This window comes from Rattus norvegicus, chromosome 1 (assembly GCF_036323735.1).
Source record: "Rattus norvegicus strain BN/NHsdMcwi chromosome 1, GRCr8, whole genome shotgun sequence".
Lineage (NCBI taxonomy): Eukaryota > Metazoa > Chordata > Mammalia > Rodentia > Muridae > Rattus > Rattus norvegicus.
Window position 1 is genome coordinate 213,517,815 of NC_086019.1, and position 25,873 is coordinate 213,543,687.

General features: G+C 50.3%; 3 protein-coding genes across 12 annotated transcripts; 1 reads left to right on the forward strand and 2 right to left on the reverse strand.

Moving 5' to 3' along the window:
- Positions 1 to 11,227: 11,227 nt before the first annotated feature.
- Prdx5 (peroxiredoxin 5) lies at positions 11,228 to 14,973 on the reverse strand. Of its 6 annotated transcripts, none has more exons than XM_039105128.2 (7): positions 14,861 to 14,973; positions 14,007 to 14,146; positions 12,514 to 12,648; positions 12,046 to 12,177; positions 11,737 to 11,775; positions 11,561 to 11,622; positions 11,228 to 11,468 (listed from the first exon to the last, which is right to left on the reverse strand). In XM_039105128.2, exons 2-7 carry the CDS (start codon positions 14,019 to 14,021, stop codon positions 11,363 to 11,365), a joined length of 489 nt encoding a protein of 162 aa, XP_038961056.1. In that variant the 5' UTR covers positions 14,022 to 14,146; positions 14,861 to 14,973; the 3' UTR covers positions 11,228 to 11,362.
- Trmt112 (tRNA methyltransferase activator subunit 11-2) lies at positions 14,693 to 15,546 on the forward strand. Its single transcript, NM_001106330.2, has 4 exons — positions 14,693 to 14,797; positions 14,885 to 14,986; positions 15,093 to 15,182; positions 15,268 to 15,546. Exons 1-4 carry the CDS (start codon positions 14,720 to 14,722, stop codon positions 15,373 to 15,375), a joined length of 378 nt encoding a protein of 125 aa, NP_001099800.1. The 5' UTR covers positions 14,693 to 14,719; the 3' UTR covers positions 15,376 to 15,546.
- Positions 15,495 to 25,618, reverse strand: Esrra (estrogen related receptor, alpha). 5 transcript variants are annotated; one of them, NM_001008511.2, is made up of 7 exons: positions 25,386 to 25,491; positions 23,851 to 24,187; positions 18,544 to 18,660; positions 18,293 to 18,421; positions 17,229 to 17,396; positions 16,866 to 17,135; positions 15,495 to 16,524 (listed from the first exon to the last, which is right to left on the reverse strand). In NM_001008511.2, the coding sequence occupies exons 2-7, from the start codon at positions 24,173 to 24,175 to the stop codon at positions 16,265 to 16,267; spliced, it is 1,269 nt and encodes a 422-aa protein (NP_001008511.2). In that variant the 5' UTR covers positions 24,176 to 24,187; positions 25,386 to 25,491; the 3' UTR covers positions 15,495 to 16,264. The 5 variants fall into 5 exon arrangements, with proteins under 5 accessions (NP_001008511.2, XP_038964454.1, XP_038964451.1 ...); XM_039108526.2 differs by lacking the exon at positions 23,851 to 24,187 and having other exon boundaries at positions 25,386 to 25,572; XM_039108523.2 differs by lacking the exon at positions 23,851 to 24,187 and having other exon boundaries at positions 18,544 to 18,757; positions 25,386 to 25,508.
- Between the last annotated feature and the right edge of the window lie 255 nt (positions 25,619 to 25,873).

Consider the following 25,873-nt stretch of genomic DNA (forward strand, 5'->3'; position numbering starts at 1 on the left):
TTCCTATTAACTGCTTGTGTATGCTGGCTCATGACCAATGGCTGACTTTATTTAATCCTGTTTACAATAAGCGGGTTGGAGAGACGGCTCAGCAGTTAAGAGTACTTACTGCTCTTTCAGAAGTTCTGAGCTCAATTTCCAGCAACCACATGGTGGCTCACAACCATCTGTAATGGGATCTAATGCCCTCTTCTGGTGTGTCTGAAGACAGAAACAGTGTATTCATATACAAAAATAAATAATTCCTTAAAAAAAAAGCAGAAAACTCTTGGATTAGAGGTGCACGCTAGGGCTGAGCCACACTACAACTAGAAAAACTAGAAACAGTTTTTTCCAGTAAATAGCACAATCTCCAGGTTCACGGTATGATCAAAAATCCTGTATATTTGATACATGTGGTGTAGTATGTGGTGTGTGTCCTTATGGTGTATGTGGTATGTGTTTGTATATGTTCATGTGGGTGCATGTGTGTGTGTGTGTGCATGTGTGTATGTGTATACTGTGTGTGTTTGTGTGTGTATGTACACGTGAATGTGTGGTATGTGTGTGTGCCAGGGTGTGTGTCTGTGGGGTGTGTGTGTGTGTGTGTGTGTATGTGTGTGTGTTGTTTAAACCTAGGACCTCATGAACTTGCTATGTATCTAAAATTGAACTATGTTCCTGACCCTCTTGCCTTCACCCTCTGAATACTGGGATTACAAATAAGTCCATTTTTTCTTTTTTAATATGTATTTATTCTTATGTGTATATCTGTGTGCCACATGCATGCCTGGCGCCTGTAGAGTTTATGAGAGAGTATAGAGTCTTCTAGAACTGGGGTTGCTTGATGATTGTGAGCTTCTATGTGGATTCTGGGAACAGAATCCGAGTCCTTCCCAAGAGCATCAAGTACTCTTAACCAGGAAACCTTTTATCCAGTTCCCAGTTGTCAATACTAATTTCTTTCTGCTTGATTTCTCTTTGCAATGAATGCAGGGCCGTGTTTCTGAGCTATATCATCAGTCCTTCCTACAGTTCATTTGCACAGCATGTCAGAAAACTCAGAAAAGTACTTCAGTTTAATTTCTCATGCAGAGTATTACAAAGCTGGGGGTGTCAGCCAGAGAAGATTGCTTGCCTAGCAAGGCCTGGGTTCCACAGGCACTGCAGAGGAAGAAAGACAACTCTTTAGGAGAGCCCTGAGGGGAGCAGTAGAAGGGTGGTACTCACTGCCCTCGGGGCCCTTCTTGTTTAGTAGTTTGGAGGATCTTGAGAAACCCTGTCTTCTGGGTCTCAGGGCAACATCTCCACGCAGGCAGGACTGAAGTTCCACACCCTCACTAAAAAGTAGTTAGACAGAAGGGTCAGACTGGGTGTGGAAGCCAGCTCAGCCTGTCTGCTCAGATTCTTGCTGGCCCCATCTGCAGCGCCTTCCTCCAGCGGATAGGACAGGTTCATTCCAGAATGATCAGGGTCTTGTGATCTGTTATCACACAAGTAGGTCAAAGAATTGTCTAGCTCTAAAGCAGAGAATAGAATTTAGAGCATCATGAGCAGCTTTGAAGATGATTTTTAACTTCTACAGCTGCCTTGGGAAGGGAATTAGAAGCCAGTGACCATGATCAAAAGCCAATATGCACGGCATTGTATTGAATAGATAAATAGACACACACACAACTGTGTTGTGCCAACTTACACTTATTTGGGTGGAAAGTTCATTCTACAGTCCAGCACATCAGAGGCTTAGACAGGAAGATTTTAAGTTCCAGTACAGACTGGAATACCTAGCAAAACTCTATCTCAAAATTAATTAATTAATTAAGCAAACGTTGTCATAAGAAAGTATGTAGAGAAGAAAAATACACTGTGCATGAGTGTCCCGCACTATGTTAGTTTGCTTTCTGTCCCTGTGTAAAATGCCATGACAAAAAGCAACTTGAAGAGAGAAGGACTTGGTTTACAGTTTATGGCCTATTATGGTTGGAAGCCAAGACTGGAACCTGCAGGCAGGAACTGACTCAGGGACCACAGAGGAACCACAGAGAGACTACGGCCTACTCAGCCTGCTTGTTGCTTTCTTGCTTTCTGTTTGATTTTTATATTTTGTTTTTTGGTGTTTGGGGTTTTGGGGGGGTTTTATTGAGACAGAGCTCTGGCTATCCTGGAACTTGCTCTATAGACCAGGCTGGCTTCATACTCATTGAGATCCACTGCCCCTTCCTTCCCAATCTACTTTCTTATACAACCAGGGATTACCTGCCTAAGTTGACAGCCTCCAGAGTAGGCCAGCTCCTCTTACATCTCCAATCTGATGGGAGTTTTATTTTGGTTTTCAGTTGAAGTTCCCTCTTCCAGATAATTCTAGCTTTTTCTGTGAGGGCTTTTTTTTTTTTTTTTTTTTTTTTGGAGCTGGGGCCAGAACAGAACCCAGGGCCTTGCACTTGCTAGGCAAGTGCTCTACCACTGAGCTAAATCCCCAACCCCTCTGTAGGTTTTTCTTTTAAGATTTATTTATTTTATTTATATGAGTATACATTGTAACTATCAAGCACACCAGAAGAGGGTTCAAATCCCACTACAGAGGAACCACCATGGGATTACTGGGATTTGAACTCAGGACCTCTGGAAGAGCAGTCAGTGCTCTTAACCACTGAGCCATCTCTCCAACCCCAACTCTAACTTACTTCAAGATTGCAAAATTCCAACTAAAAGGCTTTCACCGGGGTCTCTGAATGTACCAAGGGAACAGTGGCAGCTTTCAGGAAACCTTAAAGGTAGTGGGATCTTCTTCTCCTGGCCCCTATTTCCTCCTTTGTAGGGGAGCCAAGGAAGACCTAAATGATATTTTGACATGGGCTTGGCCATGGTGAGAGCTCTAAACTCTTCGACCCATAGAGAATTGAGCAAAGCTGTTACCCAGACAGGCCAGGCTCAAGAGGAGTGGCAAAGCTCTCATGAACTATTGATCAGTGTGTACAGCTTTCTCCTTGCTTATAACATGAGACTGCCCACCTACAGAGACCACCTATGGAAACTAGGTAACTCTTTCCCCAGTGCTACACCCAATACACACACTGAGGCTTCCTATTGCAGTATTAGGAGCAGATTCCACCTGTTCCCAGCTTTACTGTCCGTGTCCATGGCTGCCCTTTCTTTACTTCCTTGCTGCCCTTAGCCAAAGTTCCAGAACCCAAGCTGCACAGGACACAGCACTCCTTTCTGTCTGCTAGACTATGGGCATGATATCCGCAACCCCAGTAGTCATACTGGGTCTTCAGATGAAAGCATGTTCAAATTGGCAAAGCAGTAAGGTAGAAGTGTGAGCCCCCAGCAGAGCAGTCACCCAGCAGCCACTGTCACCTCAGTGTGTCTATGAGCGCCCAAACTAGGTCTATCCCATATCATGTTCAAAGGAAAATTGATTCCCCAAATTCCAAAAGGCACTTCAGATTATGGTACAGCCAATTTAAACCTATGCCTGACTGGCTTACACACTACGGTTATTTTATTTGTCTTTGACAATTACTGAAGGATCACTCTAAGCTACTTTGCTCATAATAGTGAGTCTCCTCTCATGGCCCCTTCTGCTCCTCTTTTCCTCCTCCTCCCACCTTCTTCTTTTTTTTTTCTTTTTTCTTTTTTTTTTTTAGATTTATTTATTATATAAGTATGCTGTAGCTGTCCTCAGACACACCAGAAGAGGGCACCAGATCTCATTACAGATGGTTGTGAGCCACTCGTGGGTGCTGGAATTTGAACTCAGGACCTCTGGAAGAGCAGTCAGTGTTCTTGAGCATTGAGCCGTCTCTCCAGCCCATTCTTCTGCCACCTTCAATCAAGCTCAAAAGCCTTCTACTTCTAATCCCTCTAGTAATTGGCTGTAGCCACTTTTATTTGACCAATGGTTTTAAATAAAGGAACAAGATTTGCACAACAAAAGCTGGTAAACTCAGATACAGATTTCAGCAATTACAGTGCATAGCGACAGACCAAATCTCAACAAAGATATCTAGAAATGAGCTCAACCTGGACTGTTTGAGGGGTTCTGGAGTTTACACAAAAGCCAGCATTCCTCGGGAGCTTGGGAAGCTGGTTCCCGTCTAGCAAAAGGAATATTTTCCCTTACCTCTGCCAGAAAAGACGTAAGGGTACCGGTGCTGTCTATCAGCAATATCAAAGTGAACGCTAGCCTCCAGCCTCCAGAGGTATCACAAGTACTTCTCAAAGATGTGTTTTTCCTCTTCTCCTGCCCTAAATTCCCGCCAGCTTACAGGCTTCCCTCCGCAGCTCATCCTTCTCCTTAGACTCTGCCACTCTGTGCTCCGCCCTCTTGCTCTGTTTTCTCTATCTTGTATCCATGGCTACTCTCCTCCCGGGTCACGGAAAACCCAGGTCATGTCCCGCCCGCTGGTCATATTCAGTCCATTTCTTTCTTTCTCTGCTCTGAACTCTTCCAGGTGCCTTGCTCTTCTTTTTCTTGTCTCTACAATAAAAACCTCCTTAGCCCGGCAGTGGTGGTGCATGCCTTTAATCCCAGCACTGGGGAGGCAGAGGCAGGAGGATCTGCAGAATGAGTTCCAGGACAGCCAAAGCTACACAGACCCGGTCTCGAAAGACAAAAACAACAAAAACGTCTTAACTATACCATGGAGTAGTCATTTGGTTAACTTTTATAGCCTAGATCCAAAATGGTCAAGTAAAGCTGGGAGACAGATAGCCACCCACTTATTTCCATGAGGCCCAACTCAGGCCGGGAGAGATGGCACATTATAAGTAAGATGGCAGGCGAACGCAAGCGTTTGTTGGCACACACCTATCAACACATAAGCTTGCACACATTCAGTCTCAGGAGAAGGTTCGGTGGCTAAAATGCTTGCTACACAAGCTAGACTGGAAGTCAGCAAGGCCCAGTGATTCCCCTGCCTCCACCCACCTTAGAGCCTATAGGCTTGCACAGACAGGCTGCCAGTTTACATGGATTCTGGGATCCAAACGGCAAGCCTCACGATTACACTGAAAGTGTTCAGAACCACTGAGCCATCCCTCCAATCCTTTCCCAGCTTCTTTTTATTGTTTCTTTTTTTCTTTTTCAAAATGTGTTTCATGGGTGTTTTGTTGGCTTGTATGTCTGTGTACCATATGTGTGCCTGGTGCCTGCGGAGGCCAGGAGAGAGTGTTGGATTCCGAGGAACAGGGGTCATAGATAATTGTGTGCCACCAGTTGGATGCTGAGAAATCACCCGGGATCCTCTGAGAGAGCAGCCATTTCTCCAGCTCCGTTATTGACTTTTCTTTGTTTTTCTCAATCAAGTTATTTTTATTTTTTGTGACAATTAAAATTAAATTCACATAAAATAATTATATAATTTTCCCCATCCCTCCGCCCTCTAAGTGCTTCTCAACCTTTCTAATGCTGCTTTTAATACAGTTCCTTATATTATGGTGACCCCAACCATAAAATTATTTTCCTAGATACATCATAACTGGTTTTTTTTGCTACTTTACGAATCATAATGTAAATATCTGATATAAAAACCCTGCAAAACGGGTTGGGGATTTAGCTTAGTGGTAGAGCGCTTCCCTAGCAAGCGCAAGGCCCTGGGTTCAGTCCCCAGCTCCGAAAAAAAGAAAGAAAAAAACAAAAAAAAACAAAAAACAAAAAACCCTGCGAAAGGATTGTTCAGCTTCCAAAGGGGTTACAACCCATAGGTTGAGAACTGATACTCTAATGCCTCCCTGCCTTTTTTGAGACAGGGTCTCTTTCTACGTAGCCCTGGCTGTCCTGAAACTCACAATGTAGACCAAACTCAAACTCATGGAGTCCACTGTTTCTGCTGCCTCTCTCTAACTCCTTCCATATCCCCCTTCCTCTCAAATTCTTGGTTTCTTTTTCTTTAATTATTGTGGTGGTTTGAAAATGCTTGGTCCATGGGAAGTGGCATTATTGAGAGGCACAGCCCTGTTGGAGGAAGTGTGTCACTGTGTGGGCAGACTTTGAGGTCTTCCCCTATGCTGAGGTTCTGCCCAATAAGGATGAAACTTCCCTAAGGATGAGACTTTCCTTCTGGCGGCCTGCTGAAGATGGTCTCCTTCTGGCTGCCTTCAGATCGTGATGTAGCACTCTTGGCTCCTCCAGCACCATGTCTGCCTGCAGGCTGCCATACTTCCTTCCCACCATGATGATAATGTACTGAACCTCTGAAACTGTAAGCCAGCCCCAATTAAATGTTTGCCTTTATAAGAGTTCCCTTGGTCATAGTGTCTCTTCACAGTAATGACACCCTAAGACTATTCCTAAGTAGATATGTGCACATAAAAGTGTGTATTATGGGGCTGGGGATTTAGCTCAGTGGTAGAGCGCTTACCTAGGAAGCGCAAGGCCCTGGGTTCGGTCCCCAGCTCCGAAAAAAAGAACCAAAAAAAAAAAGTGTGTATTATAAACCTGTTAAGTCTGTTCAGTGTTGCTTGTATGTACATGATTTTAAGACTGGTTGAATAATCAGAGGACACCTCCCTGGAGAAAATGAATTCTCAGCAGTCGTTAGCTGCCACAGTTCTGTGTCTAGGGTGTGGCCTGTTAGACTCCCGCCTTACACTTTAGCGTTTCCCTTGGTGTGGTAGTTTAGGCCTTATGTTTGCACAGCTGCATTGTTACGGAGTGTAGTTTCCCTGTCAATTCTGGGAAACAGGATCTCACAGAGACATCCTGATCCTCTGGCCCTTATTGTCTTTCTGTCTCTTCTTCCATGGTATCCCCAAGTCTTAGGTGTAGGGAAGTCTTTATTGATTTCTTAAAAGCCTTTTTGTGTGTGAAAGGGAGTTAGGTATGGTGGTGCACAGTTACAATTCCACCACTCAAGGAGCTGAGACAGGATTGTGAATTCCAGCCCAGCCTGAGCTATATAACAAAAACCTGTCCCCTGCTGGGGGTGGTAGCACATGCCTTTAGTCCCAGCACTTGGGAGGCAGAGACAGGCATGTCTCTGTGAGTTTGAGGTCAGTCTGGTCTACATACTGAATTCCAAGACAGTCTGGGCTATGCAGTGAGACCCTATCTAGAAAAAAGAAGAAAATAAAACAATAACACACACACATACATACACACACATACACACATATACATACACATACACACACACACATAAAACGCACATACACACACACATATATACATATATACACACATAAACACACATACATACACATATACACACACATACACACACCCATATACACACACATACACACACATACATACACATATACACACACATACACACACATACACACGTATACACACGTATACATACCCACACGTATACATACATACATATACATACACACATACACACACATACATACACACACACATACATGCATATATACACACATACACATATACACACACATACACACACACAATAAACATATACACACATACACACACACAAACTTGCCCCCAAAGCTAAACAAACAAAAAGCATTTGTCAATCTGTAAATGTAGCTCAGTGCTAAAGGGTTTAACTCAAGATTAGCCTTGGATTGCACCACAGTAACAGACAGACAGAGGCACAAATGCATGTGTGCTCCCACAGTCTGCTATGTGCCAGGTAATGTGACACTTGCTTCAGAAGTCATCTCATTGGACACACCAACTTTGTGAGGTGGCCTACATTATTTCCTTATTTTTTCTCATTTGTGAAATTCATTCATTCATTCATTCATTCATTCATTCATTTTGGGGGTTATGCATGTGCCATGATGTGCCTATATAGCTTATAGAACAATTTTCATGAATTGGTTCTCTCCTTCTATCATGTTGGTCCCAGGATCAAATTCAAGTCATGAGGCTTGGCCATCTTGCCAGCCCTTTCAGGATAAAGAGAATGCAGTCCTAGAAAACCTGACTGACCATGGACACTAACATCTAGTAGCTGATTACAATTCACACTCTGGAAGTCAAAGCCCCAAGCTTGAGGATCCCTCTGGGCTCCAGTGCCTTCCAGGTAGGCCTACCTGAGGGTTTGTGGGTTTCCTGGCATCCTTGGGGTTATACAGGGTCTATTCAGTAGCACTTCAGAGAGATCCACCTAGAGGAGCCAAGCACTGCAGATGTTGAGTTAAACATTGGCCCTGGGGGTCCAGGTGTGCTGATCCTGGCTGGTCGGTGGCTTTATTTGGGGATGTGTTATGGTTTTAATGGGTGACACAGTTCACATGCTGGAAAGTGGTCACTCGTGCAGCAGAGGAGGAATGTTGGACTAAGGAAGGTAGGTGACCAGGTTACGCAGCGCAGCCTGGCAGGTGGCTGCATGTTTTACATTCCAAGAGTGAATTTGTTCTGAAAGCAGGGAGGAAAATTAGCTCACTCCCTGCCCTGTCCACCTTTCACCGTGGGACAGGCCACATAAACTAGGGACCATCTCTAGCCTGCATCAGTACCTCATGTTTGTAACACCAGACTGAAGCAGGAGGATTGCTGGCCTGGGCTACAGTGAGCACACACACACACACACACACACACACACACACACACACACACACACAGAGAGAGAATGTTAGGTGGGGTATGGTGTTGTACACCTGTAAATCCCAGCTCTTGGGAGGCAGAGGCGGGCAGAACTCTTGAGTTCTAGACTGGCCTGGTCTACACAGAGTTACAGGGCACCCCGGGGCCACACAGTGGGACCCTGTTTAACAATAACGAATACCAAGAGAAGGTGAGCAGAGATGACACCTACAGTTCCAGCACTTGAAGCTAAACAGGACAATGAGTTTAAGGCTGTCCATGGCAAGGTGTAGAGTTCAGATCAGACTTCTTTCTCCTCCTCTCCTCCTCCTCCTCTCTTCTTCTTATTTATTTATTTATTTATTTATTTATTTATTTATTTATTTATTTATTGTTTTTTGAGACAGTTTCTCTGTGTAACACATAGTTCCTGGCTGTCCTGGAACATAATTTGCCTCTGGTTCCTGAGTGTTGGAGTAAAGGCATAAGCCACCATGCCTGACCATTTTTTCTTTTTTTAATTTTATTTTAGGAGCATGGGTGTTTTGCCTGCAGGTATGTCTACGTGCATGTGCACAGTGCCCATGAATGCCAGAGGAGGGGGTCAGAAGCCCTAGAACTGGAGTTAGAACTGGCTGTGAACTATCATGTAGGTGCTGGAATTGAACTCAGGTGCTCTGGCAGCTCAGCCAGTGAGCCTCTCTCCAGCCCCAAACCTCTCTTCGTAAAGGCTGACCCTCAGGCTTCCTACTCCAGCAGCACAAGGCAAGTGTGTGTTCAGGTCATTTTAGGACATTTTGTTCACGTGTTTGGTTTTAATATTGGCCCTTTGGTCTCTACAGCCCAGGAAGGCGCCAGTCCCTCTTCCAGGTGCAGCCTCAGGCCTGGCTAGCCTTACCTCAGGCCTAAAGCCCAGCCTTACTGCATTCTCCTGACTGCTATTGATCTCCTGAGGAGCCGCTGCTCCAGGGCTGGCTCAACTGCTAGACATTCCACCAGCCCAGGTGTTGTGCAGGCAGGACTCCCAACCCCCACGGCTTAGGCTCCAGGGAAACTTTTAATTCCTTTCTCTCAGCTGAGACCCAGCCAGTGGCAAGAGACTCCGGTGGGGACACTTCTTTGGAGGTCTTACAAGGATGGGGAAAACCAGGCAGCTGATGAGAAATGGGAGTTGGCACCTATGAGAGTGACTGACTACTGAGGCAGTGTGAGCTTCAGGCAAGAGGAGACGCAACCCAGAGGCCAGGGTTCTGTACTGGCCCATGTGCTAGAACCTGTGCTAGAAGCCCTGCTCCTCAGATCCTTCTTTTTTTTTTTTTTTTAATTTATTTTCCTGGAGCTGAGAACCAAACCCAGGGCCTTGTGCTTGGTAGGCAAGTGCTCTACTACTGAGCTAAATTCCCAACCCTTAGCCCCTTCATTTGACTGTAAAGATCTGAGAGATGGGACCTGGGAAGGAACAAGTCTCTTTGTACTGTGCCTGTCAGGGTCACCATTACCCAAGCATCACAAGAGGACAGATGAGAAGTGGCCAGTGATGTAAGGGTGGTGGGTGCGATGAATCTCGGGAGAAAAGACGGGTGCACTGACCACTCAGATGGCTGAACTGTGGGTCCCTTAGTAAGAGACCCCAGTATCATAACCTAGGCCTCTCCCCTGTGAGCCCATGGCCCCACCTGGCCCATTTGGCTCCCAGTTCCGAGCTCCACTCACTGGCTCAGATTTGAATCTGACCTGTGCCCTGGAGAAGTCCTGTGGTTAACTGGGAGGCAACCTGCTCTCAGAGGTCTCAATTCCTGCTGACTACCAGATGGCCTCAGCAAGTAGCCCCAGTGCCCAGAGTGCCTGAGCCTGCTGTAACCTGGGCCAGTTACCTTCCAGCTCAGCCTGACTCTTTTCCACCCTGCTTGGCCTCCCATCTGGCTGCTGCAGAGCTGGTTTGGTCCAGAGTACTGGACAGGCCTAGTATGTACCTCACTATGCCTACACAGATCAGGCAGGTGCTTGGTAAGAATCTACTGTTGGGGTACAACCTCCCAAGCACGAGGGGTCCCCAACAATCCCCCTGCTCCCTTGAACATAGATCCAAAGGCCAGCAGCAGGATCTGGATCTCCTGAGGCCCCACTGGCAACCCTGGCTCTTGGCCCAGATTCCCACTCCCCACCGGCCACACCTCTCCAAGGCTCTTCCCTGGGGAAGTCTTCTGTCCTGACCCTGGTACTGTGTGCTCTGATGAAGCCAAGCCAGAGCCAGGGTGCTTCTGGAGGAATGGCAGTTCACAAAATGCAAAGCTTCCAGCCCTGTGTATTAAGTCAATGGAGGGGGCTGGAGAGATGGCTCAGCGGTTAAGAGCACTGACTGCTCTTCCAGAGGTCCTGAGTTCAAATCCCAGCAACCACATGGTGGCTCACAGCCATCTGTAATGGGATCTGATGCCCTCTTCTGGTGTGTCTGAAGACAACTACAGTGTACTTATGTATAATAAATAAATCTTTTTAAAAAAAGTCAATGGAGTCTGCCAGCTCCTAGGCCAAGCGCCAGCTGTCCCATGATGTACCAAGCAAAACCAATTCCGGCTTCCTCTCAGCTTCAGGCTAGCTTAGAGGATGCTACCTTCTGGAAACCTATCCCGGCTGTCCCTCCATTTTCTCCTCCAAACCTCTGCCACTGACTTCAGCTCTATCTATGGCTACCGGTGAGTAAGGGCGAAGCAGACGATTCCATGCCAGAGGCAAAGACACAAATTAAACTGTTTATTGCAGAAATATTGTCAAGGTTCCATTCCAGTGGCCCTCAGGTAAGGAGGTACTGGGCCTTTGGCCCAGAGCTGGGTGGAGGAGATGGGAGAGTCAGAGGACATTCTGGTCAGGGCCTCAGAGTTGTGAGAGGATGTTGGGGGCCAGGCTGCAGGTGAGGCCTGTGCCATCCGGCTCCACGTTCAGTGCCTTTACTACGCCCTTGTCTATCACCATGGAGAACCTGCCGGAAAGAGGTACAACTGCAGAAGCCCAGGCAGCAGCCAGGGCCCCTAGTGCCAACACCAGTGGGGGGAGGGGGGACTTCCACTTTACCTTTTTAGCCGACGATTCCCAAAGAGAGACACCAAAGAATCATCTAGTAGTAAATCTGTCTCCTAGGGGACCGGCAGAAATGGGTGTCAGGAACCCCCAAACAGGCCAGGGGCTGCTCCCACATAACATGTCCCTGCAGGACCAACTGCAGGCTGAAGGAAGGGTGGTACGCTTACCTTTCCAAAAGCTCCAGTGGGGTCAGCCAGGAGCTGAACCTGAAGGAAAGAGAATAAATGTCACAGGGAAATCCCCAGTGAGAGGGCTCTATAAGTGAAGGTGCCTGCTGGCAAGTGTGGAAACCTGAGTTCAATCCCCATGACCCTACATGGTAAGAGAGAATCAAGTCTCACAGGCTCTCCTCCGACTTCCACTTGTGCATAATGGTACAAGTGCCCACCCCACATACAAAATGAGTAAATAAAGTGTAATAAAAAACAAGGAAACCTTCTACCTGGCCCCGACCCCTCACAGGCCCCACACCTCACCTTGCCTTCTGCCTGGTGGGCTCGACCCCACTCTGCAGTCACGAAGACATCATTAACACTCAGACAGGCCACCACTTGTGCTCCCTTGGCCTTCAGAGCTCCGGCTTGCTCCACAAACCCAGGCAGATGGGTCTAAGAGGAAAACAAAGAGTCAAAAGAGAGACAATTGCTGGTTTTGCTCAGCCTGCTCCTCCTCCTATTTCCTAACATCCCTGATCAGGGTAAGGAAGCCAGTATGAAACAGACCACTTCCTTTTTGCCTTGGCTACCAGGAAGCTTGGACCTAAGTATCTCTGGTCAAGACCATGAAATCCCATAGGCAAAGTTTTTGCCTCATTAGCCGGTCTCCCAAGTGATTTTCACAGTGCTTCCACCAGCAGCTATAATCAAAGCTATCAGATTTATCGGGGTTCTTTTCTCCCACGCTCCCGGTTCCAGTTTCTGATTCTGGAGAAGGAGAAATCTCACCTTGGAACAGCCAGGTGTAAATGCCCCAGGGACTCCAAACAAAACACCTTTCTTGTCCTTGAACAGCTCTGCCAAGTTCACCTTCTTTCCAGGTTCCCCTTCAAATACCTCCACTGAGGGAATGGTGTCTCCCACCTAGAGAAAAGGACACCAGGGTAAGACCGAGTAAAGAGAGGCCAAATAGACCACAGCCCTACAGACAGACCTTCATGGAGCCAGTGTTTATACCCAGCACAGAAAGTGCCTATCTGGTCCCAGGGGTTCATTTCTGTCCTTGCTCTCTCAATCTTCCATATCTCCTGCCAGCCCCACATCCTACATGTTTCAAAGCCTTTTTCTGCTTAAGGCCAGTTGGTGGCAACAGAGAAAGGGAGAGGCCTTCTCAAGTGTTGCAATGCTGTGAAAACAAAGCCACCCAAGATGGATCAAGGCACAGAGGAGGAATGCAGAGGACTGTGTCTAGGGTTGAGAAAGCACCTAGTAACAGGGAAGGAGAAAAATCCCACCCACACACCAGGAGAAGCATGTTGGAAAACCAGGGAAGATGCCTAAGCCAAAAACTGTTCAGGACGTGGGCTCTCAGAGTCAGCCCACCAGGCTTCCTGGAGCCACAGAAGAAAGGAAAAGGATGAAGTGAGTAGGTAAAGTTGCCCACCACCAAGCCTCATCACCTGAGTTCTTTCCCCACAATCCACATACGAGAAAGACTGACTCCTGAGGAAACTGTCCTCTGACCTCCAGAGTCACATGCCTGTTACCAAACACACACACATAAACAAGTAGGTATTTAAAAGTTGTTTTGTTATTTTTAAGGGCCTTCAATCCTAACATTGGGGATGCAGAGGCAGACTAATCTCTAGAAGTTTGGGACCAGTCTCACTCCAAGTTCCAGGCCAGCCAAGACTATATAGTGAATCAATCAATCAATCAATCTCTCTCTCTCTCTCTCTCTCTCTCTCTCTCTCTCTCTCTCTCCTTCTTCCCTCCCTCCCTCCCTTCCTTCCTTCCTCTCTCTTTCTCTAAAATTGAAGTCCAAGAACAGGAGAGGGGATACGTTCAAGAATTCCCAGAAAGACCAAACAGAAGTGGGGCGGGGAAGCATTCACAAAGTGGAGACAGAAGTGGGAAAGACAGACCCCGGTCTCCAAGGAACCACACAGCTCTTGCAAAAGATGAGGCGAAGTCTAGTACAACACGGAAAGGGCTGGGGCTTTGGTGAAGTGTATAAAGGGTTTGAAAAGCGACCAAGCGGCAAAAGAGATATTTCAAAAATGTGGGAAATGACACAGCATTCGGTCGCTTGAAAATGATCCCTGGCAGTGGCATAGTAGGTTTGAGAGGGCGGCTCAAGAAATGTCCTAGGACGGAAAGGCAACGACAAGGTCTTACAGAAAGCATGACAAGAAGAAATGTCGAGGAGGACAGATCCGAGACCCCGTGTGGAACCCAAAGAGACGCGACAGGTTGGACCCAGGAAAGGTAAAACCGGTCACCTTGATCGGGGCCATAGTCACCGCGGCACTGCTGAAGCTGCGGGCCCCACCACACTCCCAACCTGCTCCTTTCCGGCCTGCTCTGCCTGCCACGCACGTCCAAGTAGCCGATGCACGGAGCACCGATCCGGCTATGCTGCCTAGGACGCAAAACCTCAGCTGGACCATGCCCGCCCCGCCGCCGCAGCCCACCCGCAGATGACTCTGCCCACAGGAGGTGGGTACAAAGACCGCTCCGCCCACACCAGCACGCCGCACACACTACGCCCGCTTATAGGGCTGGGCCGTGACGCGTTGTGACGCGACGGATCTTCCAGAGGTCGCACGCCTTATTTGTATACAGAAAGAAGTTCCTGGCTTACCGATGTGACCGTTTCTGACCCTTAACTGCAAACAGAGATCGGGGGGTAATCTGGCTAAGCCTCAAATGTGCTTGTTTTACATTCAACCAGAGCGCCGCGACACATGTGATTTGCATAATATGTACCATTTACGGAGAGCGGGGTTTGCAATCTTCCCGAGAAACGCTTCCGGTATCAAAACTTGACCCAACACAGTTCTTCCCATCTCTGTTGCCGCAAAGCCCCAAAATTTCCCCTAAGTGCACCACTTCCGGTCCGGGGAAGTAGCCAACTGCTTCAGCAGCGGAAGTGGCGCAAAAGAGAAGTGTGGACTCCTTCCGGTTCCGGCCTCCGGAGCTCCGGTGCGACAACATGAAACTGCTCACCCACAATCTCCTCAGCTCGCATGTGCGGGGCGTGGGCACGCGTGGCTTCCCGCTGCGCCTGCAGGTAACTGCACAAGGTTTGTCGCCCCTTATAGTTCAGGGTAAAGACTTCGGGGCCCGGACCTACCTCGCCAAACCTTTCTCCCCGCAGGCCACCGAGGTCCGCATCAACCCTGTGGAGTTCAACCCCGACTTCGTGGCGCGGATGATCCCCAAAGTGGAGTGGGCGGCGCTTGTGCAGGCAGCGGACACCGTGAGAACCCCGCCCTTTTTGTCACCCCTCGGGGGCAGGGCTCTTCCCTGCCGGGGTGGGTTCGGTGTCTGTGTGCCCACTGACCAAGTAAACCTCCTTTTCACAGTTAAACTTGGCCGAGGTACCCAAAGAGCCGACTGAAGGCTATGAGCACGATGAGACGTTTTTGAGGAAGATGCACCATGTGTTGCTTGAGGTGAGAATCCTTGTTCATCACCTGCCTAGCTCCCCCCACTGCCCCTGAGGTTTCCTGTGCTTAGCTTTGCTCTGCTCCCCCGCAGGTTGATGTGCTGGAGGGCACCCTGCAATGCCCAGAATCTGGTCGTCTTTTCCCCATCAGCCGCGGGATCCCCAATATGCTGTTGAATGATGAGGAAACCGAGACGTAACCTTGTTAGCCACATCTTTGGTGTTTCGTGACTGTGTGTGTTATCTGTTGTATGGTCTGTTAACTAGATGTGTCGTGCGTGACCCCCCAAATTCCCCCAATGATTCACCAACCACCGTGTACTTGAGCTCCATAGTATATTTTTTTTCTCATTAAAGGTTCAAAACCAAAAGCGGTTTCTCTTTGCAGCAAATATACATTAAAATAGAGTCTCTGTACAGCCAAGGGCTCTGGGCCCTGGCTTGCCCCATGGCCCTGCGCCTCCCTGGCCAAACCCAAAAATAAATATAGTGTTATTGCTCTGCAGGGCGTAGAGGCAGTGCTGTCCCCCATCCCTTGAGGTGGGAGCTGATAGGGGGCCCTGGCCACCCCAGGGGTCCAGGGGCTGGAGCCTGCTTGGAGTTATTGCTTCAAGGGGGGGCACTAATGCCCAATGCAATGAGGAGAGGAGCGAAGGGGCAGGGCCTTTGCTTTCCAAGCCCCCCTCTGCTCTGGAGAGGAGGTCGGAGTAAGCAGCAGCAAAAGCATCACCCACTGGGAGACTGTGGTCTCCATCCCCTTCCCTCCCTGAGATCAGTTTTTGCCTCCTACACATCCCCTACAGCCCCCTATGGCTTCCGCAAGGCCCCCGACACTCTGGGAGGGGGCACGTTATGGCTTGCAAGGGGCAGCACTGTGCCCACACCTGGGCATTCACTTTCCTGGCTTCTGACAATCCCCCCCAAAGGGGGGAGGGGAGGGCATGAAGCCTGCTCCCAGGGGCGGATGGCATTGCCCTGGCCCTGCCAGCAGGCTGTGGCACTGCCCAGACTCCAGCTTTGCCCCCTTGGGGCTAACACCCTATGCCAGGCAGATCCTGCCAGCCACCCCACCCTGTCCCACCCCTTGCCTCAGTCCATCATGGCCTCAAGCATTTCCAAAAACAGCTTGTGCATGGGCACTTTGCCCTCCAGCTTCACCCCATAGAAATGGGCCAGGACTTTGCCTGCTGTCTGGCGGAGGAGTGGCAGCGTAAGCAGCAGCCTGCCTGCGCGCCTCCGCTCAGCACCCCCTCCAGGGCCAGCCCGGCCAGCTTCATACTCCAGCAGGGCCTCGTGCAGGGCTTCGCGCAGCTGCTCCACAGCCTCAGCATCTTCAATGTGCACGGAGTCTGGGGGGAGAGAACCACTGGCTGAGAGACTAAGGGGCAGGACTCATCTGTTTGGACACCACAGGGTGGGGCAATGCACTCACTGCTTGGCCTGTGAGCCAGGGCCCACCCTTTCTCACCTGTGGCCACCTCTCAACCTCCCCACTTCCCCTCTCACCATTGCTTTGTCAGCCCCCCAAAGGCTCAGAATCCCATGTATAATTCAGGGCCTTGGCTTACTTGGTTATTTTCAATAATTAAGCCTTAGCTGTCTTTTATCCACAAAAAAGGAACATACCACCACCATCGACAGCTGGAGGACCTTATGGGGAGACCTGTGTGTGTTTCCCCTGAATACTCACCAGAGTTGGCAAGGGCCAGAGCTTTCAGCAGGACGTACTCCTCCCGCTCCAGCCGTAGGGCTTGCAGCCGCCGAACCAGCTGCAGCAGGGCTGCCCCCAGATCCCCCAGACCAGCAGCCCGTGCCCCCTCTTCATCCAGGACCAGGTCCTCAGCAAAGGCCAGCTCATCCTGCAGTGGCAGTGAGCGCTGGGCCACACCCAGCACCAGCACCTCCATCCACACACTCTGCAGTACTGACATCTGGTCAGAGAGTGACAGTGAGGAGAAGCCTGGAGGGCAGGGGAAGCAGGACAGGTCAAGAAGGCAGCAGGGTCAAATAGGGCCTACCTGTTCAAGGATGCTCTGACCACCAGGCCCTTTACCTGGGATGCTCTTGGCCCAGCTGATGGTGACCACTATCTCTCTATCAAAAAGATCACAGAGAGTGGCCACAGCAGGGAGGTGTCCATCAGGGCTTGCTGGGTCAGGCATGGCGTACAGCTTCTCAGGTTCAACCACCAGCAGATGAGACACCAGGGCGTTAACTGGGGCTACAGTGACAGGTGCAGGACTAGAGTCATGAACACATATCTGACAGACCTCTGAAGCCCCTCAGAGTCAGGTGCCTTCCCAGACATTCCCCTCTGGCCTTCTTTGAATCTGATAGTAAGGGCTGTGAGCACTAGAAAATCTCGCCCTGAGGCTTTTGGGTAGCTTACAGACACCCCAGTCTAGCATTTAATGGACCCTGGTTCCCCCAACACCTTTACAGAAAACAAAACCCTCTGTGCTGATTGGTCCTTGTCAGCTTGATACACATAAATGTGGGAAGATGAAATCTTGAGAAAATGCCTCCATCAGATTGGCCTGCAGGGAAGTCTACGTATAGGGTTTTGTTGTTTGCTGACTGGTGTGGAAGGGCCCTATGTACTGTGGCTGGTGTCATTCCTGTGTGCAACAAAGCAGGCTGAGGAAGCCAAGAGGATTAAGCCAGTAAGCAGCATTCTTCCATGGCCTCTGCCAGCTCCTGCCCCCTGACTCTCCTTAGTGAGGGAGTGTGACCTGAGAGCTGAAATCAACCGTTTCTCACCAAGTTGCTTTTGGTCATGGTGTTTTACCACTGCAACAGAAACCCTAAGACACCCCCATTCTGATCATGCTTCTGCTTGGGTGTCTGGCCTTGAATGTACTATACAACTGCCTATGGCTTTAAACTCCTGACCCTGGTTTGCCTCCTGAACGCTGGAACCATATGCGGTGCTATAGATAAACCCAGGGAGGCAGGCACTCTATGAGCTACAACCTCAGTTTGTGGAGATATTTTAGAATTACCTCTTAGGGAGAAATGAGAAAAGTAAGACCTCAGTCTCAGGGCAAGAGAGGAAACCAGACAGACCTGTAGTAGCTGCCCCCCTCCCCCCAAAGCTTAGGAACCCAGGGTCTTCACCTGTCTTCCGGGGTCCTCCAGCTACTGCCAGAGGACCAGCAGGGAAGGGGCCTGGGAAAGGCAATGGGTCCACCTCTGGCCGCCGCTTGTACTTCTGTCGGCCACCGCGGACTCGGTCCAGACGCACACCTTGAGTTGTAAAGTTCATGAAGTACTAGCTCCATAGAGCCCTACTTTCCCACCTTCTCCCCAGGCTCCCACCCAACCCACTGGACCACCCCCATCTCACCCAGGCTCTGCCCAGCGCTCACCCTCCTTGAGCATGCCCACCCGCAGGCACTTGGTGAAGCGGCAGGCCTGACAGGCCTTGCGTCTCCGCTTGGTGATCTCACACTCATTGGAGGCCGGACAGCTGTACTCGATGCTCCCTGCCAGGAAGAGGCAGGGCTCCAGTGGCGGCCTCCCAGAGCCCGGAGGGGGCCCAGATGACAGGAGAGCCCTGACTCACCCCGGGCAAGCACCAGTCTGGGGGTATTGGGAGGAAAGGGAGAGCAGGATTCCATGAGCAGGACAGGGAGGGAAATAACCACTGGGCTGGGGGAACCCTGCTTGGATGAAGCAGGGCCCCAGAGGCCAAGATGAGTATTTGCCCTGAAACCATACTTCTGGGTTCATCTGCTGTCAAGGGCCATCGTGACTTCCAGGCTAAGTCCAGGGCTCCACTGAGTTCTCATCTCCTAAAACACTGCTTTCTACGTCTAGAACTCCTTCAATGCTGTTTTTGTTTCTAGGACAGGCTCGCATGATCCTTATACCCTCTGGCACCTCTATGGTTTCTGGATAGCACACTGGGGCAGCCCCTAAGCATGTCCTGGCTCAGTCTCCCTATCTCCCAGACCTCCAGGTTTGCATCTCTAGCATGAAGCGCACTGTGCTATTGACATGCACATGTCCAGCAGCCCCAGGACATCCGGAGGGTCTCATAATCCACCCGCTGGACAAGGCCCCCACTTCTGCCAAGCATGCAATTACCCCCCCCCCCACCATTGCTCAGGAAACCTGAGTACCATCTAACCTTCCTGTCAACTGATGTCCAACCCACTGGCAGTGTTGGGAACCTCACCTTCTCACCTAGCAGAACCCAACTCCTGCCTGCGGCTTCCAACATGACCTGTCACCATTGTGGTTCACTAGCTTCCTGCTGTCTCTATTCTCCACATAGGAGCCTGAGGGATGCCGGCCCTCTCCTCTGATCAAACTCCAGTGAGTTCTCCTGAGAATAAGTGAAGCAGTGTCCTCCAGGTTCTCACAGCCCAGGCCAATCATCCTTTCTAATTCTGATCTGCACTGCGTGCTCCTCAGACAGGGCCAGCCTCGGGGCATTCTATTCCCTGCCTAAACTCTGATCCTGACAGCCACGTTTGCTCCCTTACATCCCATCACCTTGGAGAGGCCTTTCCTGAGTGCCCTGTGACAAATCCCTGTCTGCAACTACTTCTGGCCTTACCACTATCTGATACATAGTATGTGTACGTGTTCAGTTACCCTGCGGCTTCCTGCTCCCTTTGTGCTGGTTGGGTAGCTGGGCTCTTGTTTTTGAGACAGTCTCACACCTTAGCTCAGGCTAGTCTTGAATTTGCAACAATCCTTCTCCACCAGTCTCCTGAGCGTAAGCCACCACCCTGGCTGTTTTGGTTTTAGACTTTGTGGGCTTGTGTATGTTCCAGGTACATGTGGGTATGTATGAGGAAGCCCTGGGTTTGTGTACGGTGTCTCCTTCAGTGGCTCTCCCGTTCTGAAACAGGATCTCACACATCCCTTGTCAGACTTCAATTCACTATATAGACAAGGCGAGCCTCAAACTCTGCCTCCTACACTTGGGAATAAAGGTGTGCCCAGCATGCCTGACTTAACTGTATAGTTTGAAACAGGGTCTCTCACTGAACCTGGAGCTCACCAATTCAACTAGAGTAGCCCAAATCTTCCTGTTACTCCCTCCAACATGTGGCCTTTATCTGTGTACTAAGAATCCAATTCAGGTCCTCTTGCTTAGGCAGCAAACACCAAATGCGCCTCTCCTCAGCCCCCCCCCCTTTTTTTTTTTTGAAACAGGGCTCAGATGTAAGCCAGGTTGGCCTTTTGACTCACTATGTAGTGAAGGAAGGATGACCTTGAACCTTGTTCCTCCTGCCTCACCTACAAATGCTAAAATCATGGGCATGTGCCACCACACCAGGGGAGACTGTCTTGTTATATAGCCCATATTTATTCATTATGTACCCCAAGTTTGCCTTGAACAATTCTCATGCCTCAGCCTCCCAGATGCTGGGATCAGACGGATGCTATTGTGAACAGTTTACTCTGTGTGTTCTCTCTCAACTTATTTTGTGTCAGTTCCAGTTTCCCAAGGCCAGTCACAAGGCTTGATGTGTAGTAGGTACTAGTGGCCCCCTCAGCCTCACAGGGCTGTCCCAAGGACCAAAGCACACAAGGAGCCAGCAGGCCTTTCATGTGTCTCTCCTCCTATATCCACAGGGCTGCTATGCTCAGCTCAAGAGGCCTCCCCAGGGAAACCCTCCAGCCCGGGACCTGACAAGACCTTAACACACACCCTGCTCTCTGCCCTCCAACACATGCTACAACTCAAACGGGACAGTTCTGACCAAGTCAAGTTTCACCTCCCCAGCCTCAGGCACAGCTGGGTGGGAAGAGCAAGGACACCTGGGATCTGCAGCACACACCTGTAATTCCAACACTTGGAAGCCCAAGGGAAGAAAACCTCCCAATGGAAGCCAGCCTGGGCTATATGGCATGACCCTACTTAAGAAGGAAAAATAGGGCTGGAGAGATGGCTCAGGGGTTAAGAGCACTGACTGCTCTTCCAGAGGTCCTGAGTTCAAATACTAGCCACCACATGGTGGCTCACAACCATCTGTAATGAGATTGATGCCCTCTTCTGGTGTGTCTAAGATGGCTACAGAACTCATATATACTAAATAATAAATCCCTAAAAAAAAAAAAAGAAAAAAGAAAAGAAAAAGAAAAGGCTGTGGGGACTTGTTTACTTATGTGTTTGTTTTGAGACTTGGGTCTTTCTTTATAGCTCTAGCTGCCCTGAAACTCCCAATGTAGATCAGGCTAACCTCAAACCTAGAGCGATCCACCTGCCTCCGTCTCCTGAGTACCAACTGTGACCTTATGTGGTTCCTATTCTTTTGGTTTGTTTTTTCAAGACAGGGTTTCTCTTTCCCGCTATACTCAGCTCAAGCATAGAGTCAATACTCATACTGAATGTATATGGACTATATAGCAAGACATTGTCTCCCCTGGTGTGGGGCCCATGAGTATAGCCTTGGCTGTCCTGAAACTCAGTCTATAGACCAGGCTGGCCTTGAACTCATCTCTCTGCCTGCCTCCGCCTCCCAAGTGCTAGGATTAAAGACATACACCAACACTAACCCCACTGTACTTCCTATTCCTAATACCTAAGGCTAGCGTGTAGTGCACTGGCCTATGTGCTCAGCAGCGTTCATGAGGCCCTAAGTTCTATCACTAACAACTTCCCTTTCCCACCCCCAAAATCATACTTTGACAGGAAGGTTGAAAAAAAAATGAATGGAGCCAGGCACAATGGCTCAGGCCTTTAATCCCAGCACTGGAGAGGCAGGAGCAGGCAGATTTCTGTGATTTGGAGTCCAGCCCAGTCTACATAGTGAGTTCCAGGACGGTCAGCAAGAGTTTTATAGAGAGATGCTGTCTCCAGAAAGAAAGAGAGAAAGAGGGAGGAAGAGGAAGGAGCAAAAAAGAAAAGAATAAATGAAGGTAATTTACAGTAGTTAGGTTTGGCCTACAGTCAGAATGGCAGGCACCTGGCTCTGTCCAGCAGAGCCGTTTTAGACCAGTGCACTTCAGTCAAATGAAAACTCACTGGAACCAAGCACTCTCTAGGGAAAGGCAGGCAGAGCTCTGAATTCAAGGCCAGTCAGGTCTATAGAGTGAGTTCCAGGTCAGCCAGGGCTACACAACGAGACCCTATATCAAAACAATATCAAAACCCCATAAAACAAATCTCTAGAACATCACTATCAGTGGTCCAAAGTCCAGGTTACTAGTGATACACAGAGGCAGCGGTCTGGAGTTTAAGAGCTCAGCTCTGGACCTGCACCAAATACCAGGGCTGTCGTTTTCTACTTGAGAGATCCAAGTAGTTACAAATGCCTCCCTGTGTGTCAGCTCTTAACATTGACCCTTTTTCCTTGGGTTGCAATAAGGGGATGGAATACAGTACATGCCACAGGACAAGTAGTCAAGAAAAAAATGTTCTGAAACCAGTTGAGGCCTGGCAAGATGATTCAGTAGGTAAGGTCACTTGCTGCCAATCCTGATGACCTGAGTTCAATCCCCGGGTCCTTTAGGGAACCTACTCCCACCTTTGACCTCTACACACATACACTGTGTGCAAAATGTATACACACACAAAATAAATACATGCAGAGGAAATTTTTACAAGTCAGCTTCAGTGGTTTTTGCCCATAACCACAGCACTCCTGGAAGGCTGAGGCAAAAGGTTGTAGCCTTTAGGCCTGGAAGACACAGTAAGTTCCAGGCCAACTACGTAATTAGATAATGTCTCAAAAAAATATTCTTTTTGTAAATGATGTTTAGCCTCAAAGTAACCAATGGTTGCATAAGAACACTAGGCCTGCCCCTGAGAATGCTGTCAATGTCTGGATCACCTCCTCATATTCTGACATGCTCTCCTGGGTGAGAAGGAGAAACCAGTGGCTGAAGAGTGAGGAAGCCTGCCTTTTTAAAGCCGGACGCTAAAACATAACAAACCTATGTCAGCTGCCCATAAAGGCCTGCCTTGAGTTAGTAGTGTGGTGTTTTGGGGGAGTCAGGAAGAGCAACTCTGTACTGTGCTAGGAAATTGTAGGCAGCTACTAGAGGCAATAGGAAAGTCAGGAGCTAAGTGTTATAAGAGGTTCAGGCACCTGCATCCTGGCCCATATCCCATTCCAGCCCACCAGTGGCCTATGCTGGTAGCTTTTTCTTTCTTCTACTTCGCTTTTTTCCTTCAAAAAGTTTCTTTGTGTAGCCATGGCTGTCCAGGGACTCACTTTGTAGACCAGGTCGGCCTCAAACTCACAGATCCACCTGGGTCTGCCTCAAAAGGTGTGCACCGCCGCTGCCCAGCTTCCCCCCCTCTGGGGGGGGGGGGGGTAGACTCTCACACAGCCCAAGCTGTACTTCAACTTACTATGTAGTTAATGATGACCTTGAATTTCTGATGCTCTTAGTTCCATCTCCAAAGTGCTGAGATTTTTGGTATGCACCACACTGATTTAGCCGGTGCTAAGGACAGAACCTAGAGCCTCCTATTAACTAGGCAAGCATTCTACTAACCTCGCCTATATCCCCAAGCCATCACGCCCCTTAAAAAAAAAGATGTCCTGGGAAGTACAAGGAAATTCAAACTTCAGATGGACAACCTCAAGCAGCAACACACAGACTCAGGGCCTCCTGCATGCAGCACTGTACTGTACTAATTAGAAAGTGCCAGGCCCAAAGGGTACAGGGCAAAGGGCACAGAAGCAGGGGTGGGGGTAGGGGCTCACCCTGGATGGTCCTCTTGAAGAAGGCTTTGCAGGCCTCACAGGATGCCACACCGTAGTGGTAGCCAGAGGCCACATCCCCACAGACCAGGCAGAGGCGTTTGGGTAGAGAGCTGAGCACTAGCTTCCCACTGCCCTGCTCACCAGACCCTGCCCCCTCCCCATCCTCCTCCTCCTTGTGCCCTGGAAGGCAGCGGGCTGGAGCTGGACCAGAGGCCAGGGTCACCGGGGGTTCAGTCTCAGTCTCTGAGGAACCCTTTGGACTGTCAGGGCTGGCTGGCTCTGCCTTGATGTAGAGAGGCTCGATGCCCACCACCTGGCTGGACATGGTGCTGGTCACCTGCAGGAAAAGACCATCAGGGTCACAGGGAGCCACCCTGCCACATAGGTTGGGCAACACTGGGCCTAGGCCAAGCTTCCAGGCTCAGCCAAGGAGAAGGAGGAGGTAGAGTCCAAGGAAGGGCTCCCCATGAAGAGGGCCCCCAGCTGTCGCCATGGGAACAGAGTCTCCAGAGCCTCTGGGGCCAGTAACTGACAGCAGGTCCTCCTCTTGGGAACCTGGGAGCGGCTTGGCAAGTCTACCTCCCACCCAAGCCAGGAACCAGGGTAACCTCAACCTGCAGGCAACTCTCAACCCCCAAACATAAGCATGATACTTCTCCCTAGTTTTCTCCAGATGTTGGGAGGTACCCTCAAGTATTCAAGAGCATATTGAGAACTGGGAGGGGGGCGAAAGGGGGCGGAGGCAAAGGCTAAGGCCACTCTCTCAGGAGTTTCCACATGTCCACACATGCTCGCTCTCCTGGGAACCTTCAAATCACACATGGCCTTTAACCAGTCCCAAGTTCTCACATACCCCAGCAAAAGAGCACACTCCATAAGCAAACTCACACTCAGGTCTTATAATCCCTCACCACACTCTTGTAAGGGAGTCTCTCACCTCTGACACGCCACCCCCTCCTCCCTTAGCAAGCCCAGTCCAGCCACGCCGTGTAGGGCGGGGCTCCACCTCTTTTGCACCCCAGACCTGCACAGTTCATTCTTACACTCCAGCTGCCGCAGAGTTCACCACCTCTCGCGACCTCCACCCCCACCACCACCAACCTGCGCTCACCTACGGGAAGTTGCCTGAAGTTACTAATCTCCCCTCCCCCCATTGCCCGCGGGGGACTTCTATCAGGTTATCAGGAAGTAAGAAGAGGCGACAAGGAAGAAGTTCTCCCTCGCGCTACGGTGACCTATGACCCAGAGAAGAGAGTGGCCCAAAGCCCCTTCAAGCGCCCCCACGTGGCCTCAAGGGCCCCTTTCAATCCCAGCCCACCCCGAGGACTCCCGCAATGCTCAAGGATCGATCTGAGAGCTGCCCCGGGACTCGCTCCAAGGCCCGAGGCTAACCCGAGGCCAGGACCTGAAGTCGGTCCTGACCCGGCCGCCGCACTAGGCGCGACCCCGCCCGCAGCCCGCCCCCGCCCGCGCTAGCACATGGCCCCCGTCGCGCCCGCCCACCCCCGCGGCCGCGTTCCCCTCCGCCCCCGGACCTTGGGCTCCGGCAGGGCGGGCGGGCAGGCATGGGGGCCGAGCGGCCCGGAGCGCCGGGGTGAGCGGGGGCCGCCTCCTCCGGCCGCACCGCCCCGCCGCGCTGCGTCCCCCCTCACTCGGCGGCGCCGCTGGCTGCTTGTAGGACACAAAAGGACATCGCGGCTGCTTCCTACTCCGCTTCCTCCAGCTGACAGCGGAGGCGGGGTCGGCCTGCGCATGCAAAACAGGGGGCGGGACCAGGTGCCCTATGCTAATATCCGAGGGAGGCGGCGGCGCCTGCGTACCCCGAGGCTATTGGGCGGGCCTTGGCGACACACACGCGTGCGCGGCGGTCCCTGGAACGGGGCCTGAGCCTAGGGGAGGCGCGAGGACTAGGAGCTGGTGCGGTAGAGAAGCCGGAGCACCCTTGCATCACGAAGGAGGGCGGTGCTCTGGCTTATAAGAGTGGGCGTAGCTGCTCAGTGAACTCTACTCTGTGAGGGCGTCG